At 49.9% G+C, this 15,787-nt stretch overlaps 1 protein-coding gene across 1 annotated transcript in view; it reads left to right on the forward strand.

Moving 5' to 3' along the window:
* The first annotated feature begins 1,300 nt into the window (after positions 1 to 1,300).
* The window catches only part of NCKIPSD (NCK interacting protein with SH3 domain), a 51,266-nt gene continuing 36,779 nt past the window's right edge, over positions 1,301 to 15,787 (forward strand). The window contains exon 1 of the mRNA XM_027700579.1: positions 1,301 to 1,519. Coding sequence (XP_027556380.1) covers positions 1,349 to 1,519 — 171 coding nt within the window. The 5' untranslated portion in view covers positions 1,301 to 1,348. The remainder of the gene's footprint in view (positions 1,520 to 15,787) is intronic.

The following is a 15,787-nucleotide window of genomic DNA, read 5'->3' on the forward strand; positions in this document are numbered from 1 at the left end:
GGAAAATTCCTCTTGTTCCTGGGACAGCATGGAGAAAGGCCTAGCTTGGGAAGAAGACAGGGAGGGTGGTAAGGGGGGGTGTGATGTGCTGCAGGGCTGCCACTCACCTCCCCAGGGCAGCAGGAAGGGCTCAGACCCCCTGCAGGGACAGTGAAGCCCAAGGAAAGCTCCTGATGTCTGGGGAGGGGGGCTTGCAGGGGTCTTGGGCTGCTTGGGATAGTGGCCCAAACAGTTGTTCTCCTGGAATATGGTGTCAAGGCAAAGAGATGGACGGGGCTGGGGACAGCTGAGTCTTCTCGGAGTGCTCCTGGCCCGACATGCCCTGTCCCACGGCCCTGTGCCAGGTCACCGTGTCCGCTGCAGGCACAGCATGGGGCCAGAGCCTGCCCTGGCCGTGCCCTGTTCTTGTTCTGGGGGAAGGGACTGGCCCCGGGTGGTTTGCCAGGTGAAGCCCCCGTGGTGCCCAGGGCGGACTTTGGGGATGTAATGGTGCTTGTTGGTGCCGTGCAGGACTCTCAGAGGAGGGGCTGCTGGGGGACACCGCCAGGACGTGGCGGGGACGGGGGGTTTGGGGGCGAAGTGATGCTCCTGCGGCCAGCCGGGGCACGGCGGAGTCAGAGGGGCTGGGAGCGGGTGGGCGATGGCCGGGAGGCGGGAGCAGCGACTCCGGGACCCAGCGGTGACTCGGGACACAGCGTGATGGAGGAGGGACACCAGGACACAAACGGGCCGGCGCCGGGGAAGCGGCAGTGCCTAATGGAGCCTCCGACAGCCCGTCCCCGGGTGTCAGTCTCGAGGGTCGGTCCCGGGGGTCGGTCCTTGGGTTGGTCCCTGGGTCAGTCCCCGGTCGGTGCCGAGGTCGCTGCAGGGGTCCGTCCCTGGGTCACTCCCGTGGGTCACTCCCAGGGTCATTCCCATGAATCGGTCCAGGGGTCATTCCCGGGGTCACTCCCGGGGTCATTCCCATGAATCGGTCCCGGGGTCACTCCCGGGGTCACTCCCGGGGTCACTCCCAGGGTCATTCCCATGAATCGGTCCCGGGGTCACTCCCGGGGTCACTCCCGGGGTCACTCCCGGGGTCATTCCCGGTCTGTGCCGCTTCTCCCCCGGCGCTCCGCGGGCCGTTGGCGCCCCCTGCCGGCACGCGGTTTCGGGGGCGGGGCTGGGACAGGCGACGGCGGGAGCGGCGCCGCCAGGGGGCGGTACGGAGCCGCAGGGGGCGGGACTCGGCGGGGCGGGGCCTGTCGGGGGCGGGGCTTGTCTGCGACGTGAGGGGCGGGGCGTGGGGGCGGGGCCGGTCCGGTCCGACAGGCGGAGGGGCGGCGGGGCCGCGGCCGCCACCGCCACCATGTACCGGGCCCTGTACAGCTTCCGCTCCGCCGAGCCCAACTCGCTGCCCTTCACCGCCGGGGAGACCTTCCTGCTGCTGGAGCGCAGCAACCAGCACTGGTGGCTCGTCACCCGCGCCGGCTCCGGCGAGACGGGCTACGCGCCGGCCTCGTACCTCCAGCGGCTGCAGGTGGGCCGGGCCGGCGGGGGCGGCGGGGCCGGGGGTCCCGGGGCCGGGCAGCGCTGCCCTCGCCCCTCGCAGGCAGCGGGGCGTTCCTGCCGGCGCCAGGCTGGGTTTGTGCCGGAGCAGCAGCCCGGTGCGCTGGGACAGCCCGGCTGTGCCGCTCACGATCCGTCCCGTGTTCCCGTCGGGAGCCGCTGGCCCGGCTCGGGAAGCGGGAGTGCGGTTCCTGTGGCTTCGGCAGGCGGGAACCTTGTGGGACACCGTGTGGCGTGGGAGTCGGGAGGCTGCAAGGAGGTGGGAGATATCTCCGTGAGTGTCGGGTTTGGGGAACACCAGCCCCCCGGGTCAGGGACGAAGTGAGAGCTCAGCGGGATCATCCCAAGGAGAGGGGCTGGGTGTGAGTCCCCTGGGTGCTCGGTCCGGGTCAGAAGCCCAGGGGTGAAGGGCTGGTGGGCTGTTCATTATTGCAGAACTGGGAGAGGAAGGCAGGAGAATGCTTGGGTGATGCCCTAGGAGATGATGAGGGGGATCCTTCTTCCCGGAGCATCCATGGCTACAGGTGCCCTGGACTCTCTTGGCCAGCCGCCCCAGTTGGTGTAACTCAGCAGTGCTGCCGTGGCCATCTCTGTGCTGGCTGTTCAGCCCCGGGGGCTCTGTGTGTGTGGCACCCCTGCACCGACAGGGCAGTGAGGGGGGTGATCATCCTTCCACTGTGACACTCATAGCACACCCACGCCGTCCTGGGGGCCGGGAGAGACCATGGCAGCTGCCTGCCATGGCAGCACTTACCGCCAAGTCGGTGATACTGGGAATTACAGAAGGTCCAAGCACCTGCTGAAGCTCTAACTGGGGTCAGAGGAGGGAGAGCACCTTTTGGCTGCCGGGTGTGAGCCCTGTGCCCATGAAGGTGTCACAGGAAAAAGAGGTTGCTTACAGCTTGTACAGTGCAGGGGGCTGTTTAGTGGAGGCTTCTGAAGTTAAAATAGGCCTCTCATATAAAGCTAATTCATGGGGGATTTATACATTAGGGCCTCAGGGGATAGCTGTGGGAACTGGATGCTGAAGACTCTTTGCATCAGTGAGTGGGTAACTGCACAGAAATGCACGTGAATTTTACAAATGGGCCTTTTGAAGTCTGTCTGAATGTGGTGACAAACCCCTTTATTTCAGTGTGCTGCTGCTGCTGCTCCTTCAGATGCCATTGAATTTCTGATTAGCAGTAACTCAGGCTGTAAGTAAGTGTGGGTGTGGGCTTTGCAGAACACTCCAGTGAGACGAGCATTATTTGGGGAGTGTGTATATGTTTGTTAGGGCAGTGCCAGGTCTCGTCCGTCTGTCCTGCAAGGCTGGGGCTCTTGCGCAGCCTGGCAGGATGGCCTGACGGGAGGGACATCTTGTGTATCAATAAGCCCTTAAGCTATTTACAGGAGCTATTTAGTTACACGGCAAAGACCTTATGAACTGCTAGATTTTAAAGCCCCACGGTGGCAGAGCTCCAGGCTGCTGCTCATGAGTTTCCTATCTGCAGTCCCCTGCTTCATTTGCTTGTGGCATGACGTCTTCTCACTGCTGTGGGTGCAGGAGCCTTCTCCTGGGCTGCTCACTCATACCAGATTTTCACACAGGTACCTCACTAGCACACGTTTCAAAATCTTACAGGAAAAGCATCTCTTCATCGACTTTACATTCATTTCTCACGTTATATTTTGCTACAGCCTTAACACAGCTTGCAGCCTGTCAGACTGGCTCCTGCCAGGCTCTTAGTAATGCACTGATATTAAAGCAGCATTGCTGGTGACTTTGTGAGCATTCTCCTCTAGTTCAGCTGTAACTTTCCCAAATGCTCTTAGACCCTGTAGCAGGAAACCAAAGAGTCTTCCCTGCATCTGCTCATCTGTGTTTTGGCCATTAAATTTCCAGCACCTGAACTTGCCTGATGATGTGTGAGGCAGCAGGATCTCATTTGCTGCTCTGCAGTTGCCGTATCTGTGACTGACTTTCTGCTGTTGCGTTCTGCCAGCTCTGGAGAGCTGATGTGAAGTCAAAACCTGTGTTTATTCATGGCAGAAGGCATCTGCTCACTAAAAGTGTGCTAGAAACTGTTTGCTCAATGTCCAGGATGAGTGCGAACAATATGCCACCCAGTTTGGGTTTAGTAAAGGCACTGAGACTAATTAGTGACAGCGATTACGGAGGCAATTAACGCTGCCTCAACCACGGCGGGGAAAAAACACTGCTAATGATTAGTGTTAGTGTGCTTAGCAGGGAGAGAGAGTGGCCAACAGGAGTCACCATTGTAAAGGTAAGTTTGGGCTCCTTTGGCAGTGCAGTCAGGTGAGCAGTAGGTTGCAGAACAGTCACAGCCCCTCACAGCACATCTCCTGAAAGCCTCTTGCTGATGGGATGCTCACAAGGGAGGCTTGGGCTGCTGTTGCTGTGCACTCGTAGGAGCATTACTTTTCTTCTGAGCTCTTCTTGAGTTTCAGGGGTTTTTTTTGCTCAGCTTTCACAGATATGGGAAATTGATGCCTTGACTTCTCTAGAGGAAAAAATAATTCCTGGTTATTATTTAAAGCTTATTCTTGGCTGATGTCTTTTTGCAGAATTTCGTACTGAAATCCTTGTGGTTCAGTGTTGCTGTTAAAAGAGGGTTGGTTGTAGGTGGGGAAAAAGCACCACCAACAAATCCTTCTTAAAAATTCCCCTAAGAAACAAGTAAGGGCTTAACCAGAGCACCAGAAGGTGCAGATGATGTGAAGTTAATTTGAGTCAATTAGAAACGCCCAACTTCAGCTGATGTTCCTTCTGTAGTTCCCTTTTAGTTCTGTTGTGGATTATTAGGAGTCATTTCAAGTTGTGTGCCATTCTGGGGGTAGATGCTGAGGCCGTCAAGCAGCGAGAGGGAAGGATTGGGCAGCCTGTGAACTGCAAGCAGAGGAAGCTGCTTCTCAAAACAGTGGCCTCGTGCGTGGCTGAGCCCCAGTTCTGCACACACATGGCAGAGACCTTGGACGGTGATACCAGCATGGCAGTGCCCAGCAAAGTCATGAACTCAGGGGCTGGTGGTGCTGCTGCCTAGACAGGTGAAAACATGTTCCCAGCGCTGCGCTGGCTGGTGACAGCACGGAGAGTAATTGCCTCCAGCTCCTGACAGAGCAAGAGATGTGCTAATACCTAATGCCAGGTGAATATTGCTGCAGCAGGGCTGTCAGGACGAGTGCCAGGGCTTACCATTGAATGGAAAGGTGCCTGTCAGCATGAGGTTGGTCTTTTGTCTCCAGCTGTGTGCTGATGCTTAAGTAATGTGTGAGTGGCAGAAAAATGTGAGGTCAGAATGGAGCTTAGAGTGTCCTCTGGAGCCACAGTCACTCCAGAAGACAGGCCTTTCAGAGCTTTATGTAAAGCTGTAAAAGATTCCATTTGAAAAGTTTCCTTAGGGGCAGGAGGTTCACTCAGTGTCAAGAAGGGACAAATGCTGAGCCTAGCAAGTAATAAGGGCCCTTCTTTTGGGTTAAATAGCCTGTATGTTGCTGTCATGATGGGACATGTAATTTTGTAACAGGAGTGTGGAGTTATTCCAGCTCTGGATGTGGCACAGCAGGGCAAGGAGCACAAAGCAAGCAGCTCTCCTGGGAGGATACTGAACTATGGGTGACACTTGGCCTGTCAGGAAAGCTGATCTGCTCTGCTCCTGGTGGGACAGGGCCTGGCCATGGTGGTTTGCTCCTGCTGTGCCACCCACTTATGGGGGCAGCAATCTGCTTCAGCTCCCGGCCTCACCAGGCACCACAGCTGATCCTGCCTTGTCTCATGTCTGCGCTGACCCGGCGGAATTCCCCGTCAATGGAAGTGTTAACATTGCATGCCGAGGAGGGGAATGGCAGCTGTAAAATGATGTATTGGTAAATGCCAGGGGTGCAAAAATAAGTGCTAAGTTGCAGGGGGATGTTTCCTGCTGAAGTGGGAATGGTTTAGCATGCTGGCTGCTGCAAATCGGCTGCTCGGCTGTATTAAGCCATTAGGAAATAGGTTTGAAATTAGTCTGAATAACCTTTTTAATATTACTTGAACTTTATTTGGAATAACTGAAAAATTGTTTGCAATGTGAGTTTTGGTTCTCTGCTCATGCTTTCACATGGTACTCTGGAGGAGCAAGAAAAGGTCTGTCTGGGTGGAAAGGTGTGTATGGTGATGGCCAAGAAGCTTAGGTCTGCCTGGTGAGAAAATGGAGCCAAGCAGAGTGTAACAAGCATTTTGAGGATGCCTTGGATTGCTGTTTGCTGTATCTTTTTTTGTAAGAATAAACAGGCATGTGATAAAAATAAGAGACTGCTTTGTGCAGCCTAGCAACAACTTAAAATTCTCCTGCAGCACGAGCGAGTGCACAGCGGCAGAGTACAGGTAGTCCTGGCCAGGCAGGCACAGGAGTGGTGTGTGCTGAGCTGCAAAGAGAAGAGAGGATTCTGTAAAGAGTGAGATTTGAGTGCTCTCTGTTTCCCAAAACCCTGGTTTGTGTTGCAGCATTGACCCAGGTTCAGGATTGGAATTGCATGGTACAGAGTGAGGTAGCTGCCTTTCCTTGAAGACCAGGGCATGCCAGGGCTCAAAAGTGTGGGTCTGGCAGCTTCTGGCTGCTCCTTCACCCTGATCACACATCCTACAGCTGGCCCTGTGCTCCAGCCTTCCCCTGAGCAGCCTCTGCTCTTGTCAGCCCCACTCTCAGTTAATTCAGTGCACTGGCTTGCTGGAAAACTCTTTGTTTCTAATTGGGTTGCTTCTCTGCCAGCACAGCACGTGCATTGGTTCAGTTATGGAGCAGCACGTGCCGAGGCTGGTGTCGTGTAGGAACGCTGTGGAAGCAGTGACCTGTGATAGCTCAGGTGCTGTCACACCCTCCACACTAGCATGGAGACAATGATGGTTTGGAGCATGGAAGCATGGGGATGATGGTGGTCGTGGAGCATGACGTTAACCATAGAACAGTTTGGATTGGAAGGGATTAGAAAGATCATCTAGTTCCAACACCCCAGTTGGTTGTATGGTGCCAATCACAGAATTGTTAGGGTTGGAAGGGAGCTCTGGAGATCGTCTAGTCCAACCCTCCTGCAGGGTCACTTGGTGCAGGTGACACAGGAACGTATCCAGGTTGGTTTAGAATGCCTCCAGAGAGGGAGACTCCACGACCTTCCTGGGCAGTGCTATCAAATCAGATCATGAGACATTCTGATAGCAAATCCCCAGTCGCTGGAAACAGTTTTTGCAGCTGTGCTTTGCTGCAAGAGTTTTTCCCTCCATCTACACAAAATCCAGTTTTAAAGCTGGTGCTCCTGACCCTTGGCTCTCGCTGCTCCTGGACAGAAGGTGATGATTGTACAGAGTGTTGTATGGACCATCCCCTGCACTGGAGCCTGCAATGTTATTTGTCATCTGCTGCAGATTTGACAGAGCTTTCAATGGGCGTGAGAGCTTAATCTCAATACTCACAGATCCTGAGTAAGTGCTTAGGCTAAAAATACAGTTTTATTTTGGAGAATAAGCAGCTGGTAGCGCTTTATAGCTGAGGCTGCATTTCTTGATGCATGCAAGAAAGTGAAAGAATGAAGCATTTTTCTCTGGGCTCTCACCATAGCAGAGATGCTCTTGTGTCAGAGCTGCTAATGCTTTGAGATGAAATTTTATTCTTGAGACTAAATTACAGTCAGGGGAATTATAACCATTTCTAATTACTGTAGCAAAAGACTTGAAATTTTAGCCAGAAGTTCTACAGTCTTTCACGGTCCAGAATGATTAAAGTAGAACTATGGTAATGATCTTTAGCCTTGGCTGTGAAGACGCGTTCTCACTTTTACTCCGATTAAAAATAATTAGGCTTTTTGATATCAGATAAATTTTACCTTTGTGACCTGGACACCCACGTATGAGCAGCATTGGTGGTGTGGGCTTATCACTCTTGCAGCTGTGTCATGAGTGGAGTGTCACTGGTGGATGCATGGATGCTTCCAGTGGGTTTGCTGGGGGCTGGAAACATCAAGCCTGTTTCAGGGTTGAACACCATGAAGGCTGCCTTGGTCAGACGTAAGCAGGCAGTAGGGAGATGTCTATGTCTGCTCTTGAGTGATGTGGGTCTGGCTCTGTTTGTCTTGGGGGAAGGACAAGGTGAGGGGCCAGACTGGAAAGAAGAAATGGGCCATCTTCTCCTCGGCCCTTGGAAAGGCACTTTTCCAGAGCAGACAGACACAATCTGGTTCCTGGCTTCCCTGTTGGGGTTGCAGTGTCTGCCAGGAGCTTTACTAGAAAGCACCCCTGCTTTCTAGTGCTGGGCTTGCCATGAGCCTTTCACCATGTTGCACAAGTGTTGACCTGCTGTTATCTTGCAATTTTACTGATCAAATCTGTGATTATTTTACTTTTTTTTTTGGCTGCCTACTGTATGGTTTTTAATGCTTTTCATCAGAAGATGGCTAGACTTTCTTCCCTGGTTTACATCTGGATGATGATCACCTTCTTGTTGCAATGGGAAGAACTGGCAGTTTTGAACCAGGAACATCCTGCTTTGTGTTTGCGCTTGTGCATCTCTTCCCACGATCACACTCTTTTGTTTCCTTTCAGGATTTCCAGCATCCTGTCAGGTGAACTCTTAACTAGAAAAAACCAGAAACAAAACAGAGGAGGAGAGATTTGTGTTGAAACCAACAAACCAGAAAGTTCATGGAAATTGATTTTCTTGTAATTGTTGCTCTGTGTGAAGTACAGAGGGAGCAAGACACTGAAGAGCAGGGAGGAATTCATGTTGCTTGTCCTTGGATAAAAATGTGCTGTGTTAGTGATGATGGGAGAACAATGTGAAGAGTCCTCCTCCTTGCAAGAGAAGAGTAACCTCCATGCTTGGAACAGCCTGTATACTGGGAAAGGCTTTGACAAAGACTGTATCATGGTCACTTGCTGACCTACGATCCCTTGCAAGGCCTGAGGCATATTAATGCCTGTGGGGAAGGTCAAATCCTATGGTATAAAGTGGGTATTTACATTTTTCTACGGGTGAAACGTGGAAAACAGCTGAACCTGTCGGTTGAGGTTGTTGTTAGGAGAACTTTGGTTCTGGAACAGAAGCAGCCTCCTTTTTCTTCCTTTCCTTGTGTAGCTTAGATGTACATAAAAACAAACAGAATTTATAAGAGTGTCCCAGATTTACTCCCTCATGAAGGATTTAAACTTTGTCATTCCCAGACAGGATTATGTATTCAGCATATGAGCTGTCAGTCTGGGCCCTGGAAGAAGGACAAATTCCAGAAGGGGTTTATAAGGAGGGAAGCGCAAGCAGCCTTAGTATGCAACTACAGCATTAGATAGTCTGCAAGAAAATTAGACTTCACAGATACTAACATCCCATGTGGCCAGTGCTGTAACCAAAATTTTACAAGCCACAGGTTCTAACAGAGCTCTGTGTGCAGAGATTTGTAAATTAAAATGCATGTCCATTGTATTTCTTCCAGAGACAACACCTTAAATTGAGGCTTTAATCTTGGCCGTGGCAGTAATGGTTGGCTCAGTTTGTTTCACTGAAGAGGTGGATTTGTGTGTGGACTTGCAAGGGCTGTGAGGGCTGGAAGTGTTTGCTGTTGCACTGGGAAATCAGCTGGTCCTGCTGGGCTGGTGATCTCTGCCCCCCAGACTTGCTGTTGCTGTGTGACTGTTGCTGTGAGAACTTTTGGTGGGAAGGAGGTCTTGTTTCCAGGGCTGGCCCTCTTTCTCCACAGAGAAATGAATGCTGGCACTCTTGGAGGACCCCACTTTGAGCTTTTTCTCTGAGTTGGAGTCTGGAGCTGCAAAATGCTTGTTGTATTTAGAAGAAAAATTCTCATTTGAAATGGCAATCGACTGGAAATTCTTTCTGTGGACCCTGAGCTCGCCCATTGCCTCAGGTCTGAGTCACAGCAGGAATTGTGTCCTGGTCCTGCTTCTGGAGGAGCATCGCTTTGCTTCCTCAGCCAGTGGCTCATAAATGAAGTTTTGACCTTTACAGGAAGGTCTTGTCAAATCTAATTTGTCTTGGCTTTTATCACATAGCAAGACCTTTGATTTTTTTAAAAAAAGGGTTTTTAAGCTTGTCATGTGAGAAGTGAAACAGAGGACACGATTCATGACTGCATCTGTTTGTCTCCACTCCCTTTAGCCCCCCATCACATTCTTGCCACAGGGATATTGAGCACTATTCTGGGGAAAGCTCTTTCAACATTAGCAGGGAGATAGAGTTGTCCCAAAGACAAGACCCACTCCCTTGCAGCAGGAGGGAGGGGTCAGCTTCATGTGAGCTTTTCTGTGTTGGTGCCCTGCGATGCAGGGAACAAAGAGCTAATCCTGTTCCCTTCTTGCACGAGCCTCAGGCGAGAAGGGGAAGTAAGATTTCGTCGGTGTGTGCTTTTTAGGGTGAGGTGGGAAGTTCATGGGTTTGTTTTTCCTGGCTATTTGCCTGCCTGTTGAAGTTGTTTAGAAGAAGTTGTCACTCCCTTCCTCCTTGGAAGCTGCTCGCGTTTTGATTACTGAGTTGTGAAGCCCATTGTCCTTCCTCCTGTCCATCTGGAGCAGATGAAGGGACAGTGTTGCCCAGCTCCAAGGGTAGTGAGCCCATTCCTCTGACTCAGGCTGCTGTTCATGCTGGTGGGATGTGCTTCTGGATAGGGGTCTGTTTGCTGTCATGCTGCTTCGTCCCTCTCCCCTGCTTAGGCTGGGCGGTGTGCGTGAAAGCGGTCTGCGAGGTGTTGATTTTTGTGTCACATTTTCCTGTGATCTGGAAATGCCACCATAGGCTGATATTTTAGCTTGTTCAGCTGCTCAGGAGTTATAATTAAAAATAAAAAAAAATAAATCAAGCTGTTGGACTAGGCATACTAGATAATTCCAGGCTGTGGGTCGTTTCTTGCTAAATCACCAGTTCCAAGTTCAGATTAGATCACTTCTACGTAATAGCTATTAATTATTTCTTGGTTTTTTTCCTAGTACAAGTGAGGACAGTGCCTAGTAGTATGGAAACCTGAGGGCAGGCCCCTGCTCCAAACCTTCTATTATATTGAATAAAAACAAAGGGTTGAGGGAGAAGATGAGGCAAGAGCTGCAAAAATAGACACTTGCCCACGAGGAGGTGGGAATTGCCTGGAAGCTGGGATGATGTCTTGATGAAAAGGTCTTGAATGCCTGTCCATGGGGTTTGTACCTCCACAGCTGCTAATGTGGTTGGGTTGTCACCTCCCACTGCTCCCACTGCCTGCTTCCCCTCCGCTGCCCTTGAGCTTGCTGGCCAGGAGGCTGAGCTCAGCCTCTGAGTTTTATCCCCTTCCTCTAGAGGTGGGAAGAAAGCCTTGATGGACCATGCAGGAACCTTTCCCCTGCTTGCGTGTGGGGGATGGAAATGGTGGTGGACAGGTTTTCAGAGTGGAGGGCTCTCTGTCAGTCGAGTTCAGTGCATGTGCTGTGATGGTTTTACAGAGAACCAGGGCAGCTCCTGTGAAAACCAGATGGCTGCCTAGAGAGATCAAGTTGAAGCTCTTCACCGAGCAGACAAATGCAAACCTCCGTGGCCTCTCAATCTGATGTGGTGACAATTTCTTTTTGTGTAAACTTGGTGCATTCTGTGCTTTTTCAGGCTGATTGAAGATACTATTTTTCCTTCTCCTGAGGAAAGGATGTGTGTTTGCAGGTGGATAGAGTGGGGCACTGTGGTTTGAACATCAAGTTGCACCCAAATGACCTGCCAGAAGGCAGGTCTGTGGGCCCTTTTCCTCCATGCTTAGGCTTAGCTGTCCCTGGGGAATATTTGGGGAGAAACTCAAGTATCAGGGAAACCCAAATTTTAGCATGTTAAAAGAATAATTGCATGAAAACACAACACCTCAAATAAGAATGGTGATCATAAAGATTCATTACCTACTTATTGCAGAAGCTTAGGGATTTTTCTGAGCCTGGCCAAATCAAAGTGTTTGTAGCTGGAGACTTTTTCCATTTGACATCAAAAAAACAATGTCCCTTGAAGTGCTGAGTTCTGTGCAATGAAGATTTTGTCCCAGAATCACCTTTATTGACTTAAACTGTAAAATGGATCCCCTTTAGTTTGTTTTTTGAATTGATTTCATGTGTCCGTCTTCCATTAGCTTGATGACAAGAGATAGCAGCTGCATTGAAATAATTGCGCAGTCATTATCAAGGGACCTGCACAGTATAAATCTTTATGCCAGGGATGGAAAGAAACCCCTCCAGCATCCAGTTTTGTGAAGCATCATCTTGTCTGTGGTCTCGGGCTGCCTTAGAAGCATTGCCTAGTGGTGTGGGGCAATATCTGAGCCTTCACATTCATGAACACATTTGAGCTGTCTGTATTCTCAAACTCTTATTCAGAAGCTTGAGATCTTAAAATGATATGGAGCTCTGGTTCCTTTAAAAGCTTTTAAACACTCTTAATGAGCAAAAAAGTTCTCCCAGCAAAACTCCTGTTGGCAGTGTTTGGTCTTGTGTAACTCTTTAGATGTGAAGGACCACCCAAACCTCTCACAGCTGGGCTGGGGGGAGTTAGGAGTGGTCAGGAGTGATCAGCCCTGACCTGGAAGAGTTTAGAGGGATGGGGGAGAGACAGCTTGCACGTGGGTTGTGCAAACCATGCAGCTTGAGAGTTACTGTCACCCCTTGCTTGCTGTCAGACAGCTTCCACCACCTTCTCTGCCCCAGGGTGGCCTTGTGCACTGGAGGGGTCTGTGGAGGGGCCCCCAGATGGGTTGGGTGGAGGTGATCTGAGTCCTGGCCATCTCCTTTCCTGGAGGATTGGTCCCACTTGATATGGGCTGGGAAGATTTCCTGAAATACAGCGATTTGCTCTCCCTGGTGCCACTGAGTGAGGTGGATGCTGACACAGGTGAATGTGGCATGTGAAGAAGCGGATGTAAGAAATCGATCCTGTAATGAGCTGTGGGAGCTGGGAGCAAGTTTTGCGCATGAGAATGGAACAGTCCAACAAATTCAGGTTTTTTGTTCACTGCCTCGGGAAGCGTGGAAAACAGGATTATGGCTGTTTTGCTGCCTGTAGCACAATGTCCTAAGAGGACATTCCCTTCCTGTCCCCATTTCTTCATGTTTTCTGGGGAGCCTGTGCCACTCTAAGCTGCAAAAGGAGATGGGATTTTAAGTTGCAGCTAAAGCAGAGGCTGGTTTTCCTCTGCAGATAGTGTGGGACACTAATCAATTGCTTTTCTTCCATGACTCACCTCGTACCTCCTTATAGGTGAAATGTCAGCAAATCCAGTTGAACCTTTAATCTGTTTTTAAGGTAAAAAAGCCCACTGAACAAACCCCAGAATTTGTTCTTGAACTGAATCTGGAGATAGCAGCAAGTTAGCCTCATTCCTCTGATAAACAGAGCTAAACTTGCAATTCTCAAGGTACTTTTGTAGGTCAATGGAAACTGTCAGTCTGTCGAAGTTTTGCAGCACAGAAAAATCATATTCCCCCGTCTGCCAGTCAAAAAGCAACTGTAGGGTCTTTAGTTCATCATTTTCTGGGGTTTACTTTGTCTTTTGCTCTGTCTTTATGATCACACATGTAACAGTGTAAGACACTGCTGTAGATCTCAGTGGTATCTTCATTTATTTTGGAGTATGAATTAGCATTAGGTTTATCATTGTCCCAGTAAGGCTCAATTGTGTTGACTCCCTGGATTTGGTGAGTGTCAGGGTGCTGATTGCTTCAGCAGAAACATCCACTTTACCAGGAATAAATGTGCTTGTGGGAGCAGCTCTCAGCTAACAAGGACATTGGCACACTTGGGTATTTTGTCTGTGGCCAATTAGCATGATCTCCCTCTGGACAGCACAGCCTGCGTGGAGTATTTCAGCCCCTCTGATACCCCTTCCCTTGCTACCCTGCACCTGCACCCTCAGAGGTCTTAAAATGGCTTTACTGTAATTAGCTGGCACACCTAACTTTGTGTAATTCTTGTCTATGGCACTGATAAACCAAAAGCATGAATAACATCTGCTTGATAGTGCTACTCTGGACGTGTCAAAATACATTGCTACCAAAATACATGGCAGGGGAGTGAGAGAGATGCCTGTTTTCTTCCAGAGGATGTTCCTTCTTGCCTTGGCTTTACAGTGGACCACCTGAAAGCAAATGAGCATTCGAGGGTTATCTTTTACTGGGGGCCTGGCTGTCCCACTTCTTAAGTCCCTTAATGAATCTTTTGTACCCAGGTTTAAGTCATGAAGGTTCCTGGCAACCAGAGGGAGGCTACTGGGTCTGGACATGCCATTCTGCTTGTGTGGAAGACTTGTTTGGGATTCCCATTTGGGAAATACCTGCCCAGCACAGAAAAGCTGTGTTTGCTCCACACTGGTGGGAGCTGGTCTGTACAGCCTGAAAATGTTGGAAAGAAGGTGTTTGGGTATCCTGGGGTTTCCTAATACTGATATTTCAAACACCTATGCCTGTGACCCAGAGGAGGCTGTGGACAGAAGAGAAATTGCTGGTGAGATCCATACTGTGGAACATTGTATGGGAATGAGTTTTTTGGGGGGACCTACTGTGGAGAAACGTTAAGTGTGCTTCTCTCTTGGGTCCCTGGTCTGAAACAATATTAGTGGGAGAAATCCTCAAGGATCTTGGTCAAACTCATGTGCTTGGGAGTTGTGTGAAGGGTGACAGTAAAAGTACTGTTTATAAGTGATCCTTCCACCTTGGAACGAGCTGTGATCCATGAGAATGTGGAGCTGCTCTCTTTGAGCAGAGGGGCAGCATAAACCCAGCCTTTTATTTGCCTAGGGCAAATAAAATGACTCCTGGCAAGAAAATACTCAGGTTTTTCCATATGGTGGTTTGTGGGTCATTTTATTTTGGAGCAGGTTGCACATGTGATCTGATCACATCACTGTGATAAACTGAGTTTCGGGTAGGATGCATCAGTAACTTGAGGAAGATAAATGCTCATTACAGAGGCAAGCACTGGGTTTTCTGTATCAGTTAATATGTTTTCTGATCCTGCCCTGCTGGCTTTCTTTTTATTTTGGGGTGTGCAGGGGAGCTGCATCCCTTTGTGACAGAAGAGGCAATGTTTACTCTGCCTGCGGAGTCCAAAACACAGAAAAATTGTTTTCTAGCCAGCCTGTTAACTGATCCTGCAGCAGCAAGCTCCCTTTGATCCTCCCGACTGGAATGATCTTTCGGGAAAACTTTCCAGGGCCTCTCTGGGGTTTGCTCATGGTAATGCAAGGCAGGTTTTCATCTTTACAGTGACAGCTTAGCAGAAAGGAGCCTTGGCTGTGCCAGGCCTGGCAGCTCTGATCCCGGTGCTGCTCAAAAGATCCTGGGGATTCGTGTCTGGTTTGCAGCTTACATCTGTCCAGGTCTGAAACTCGCTGATGACTTTCTTGTGGTTGCCCCTTGAGGATGGAAGCTCTTTTCCCTTATTAGTGGCTTTAATAAAGTATATATGGCTGTTCATCCAGCGGATACCAGAGAGCAGCACTTGTTCTCCATGTGGCAGATTTGAGTTGTTCATGCCCAAGCCCACAGGTTCTGTGCTTTCTTTGCATAATGTCCCGTACACCCTCCTTGCCCCTTTTCCTTCATGCCTGGCTGGTGTTCCAGCCCTTGTCTGTGCCCCCTGCCAGGTCTGCCTTCCCATAGTCACTGGGACTGAGATCGCAGGTCCATTTAATTTTCCATTTTCCCATTTTCTGTGAAGTCAATAAGCAACACCTTATAATTTGCCCTTAGTTTCAGGTTTGGGCAACATGATAATTATGCCCAAAGCACATCATAATTGCAGCGTGCTGCCTTCTGACCCTTGCCAGAGCACTGGTCGTGGGACAGGGAGGGTTTTTGGAAGAAAAGCTGATAAATCATTAATTCCTGTGCAAGATGCATCACAAGTTATTACCTCTTTCTCAAACATGTAACTGCAAGCTGTAAAATCAGTGCCCGTCTGTGGCAGGCAGGAGGAAAGTCCCTTTCAGTTAACATGTACATACATGCTCTTCTGCATCTGTCTTTGTGCATCAGTTGAATTGCCAACTTAATTGCAATTTTTTCTGCTTGACCTTGGAGACTTTACTTACTTGATCCTCATATGCTGGAAATGTGCTCCAAGGCAGAGGAGAAGGGGAAGGGAGAGAGTTCTCTTGAACGTGGCAGAAATTTGAATTTCTTCGTCCTGCCTCTCATATGACTGTCACCTTTCTGGCATTTTGCTACAATCTCTGCTATGGAAACAGATTTTGGAGGGAAACTCAACCT

Source organism: Neopelma chrysocephalum, unplaced genomic scaffold, assembly GCF_003984885.1.
Source record: "Neopelma chrysocephalum unplaced genomic scaffold, ASM398488v2 Primary Assembly neopelma1_147, whole genome shotgun sequence".
Classification (NCBI taxonomy): Eukaryota; Metazoa; Chordata; class Aves; order Passeriformes; family Pipridae; genus Neopelma; species Neopelma chrysocephalum.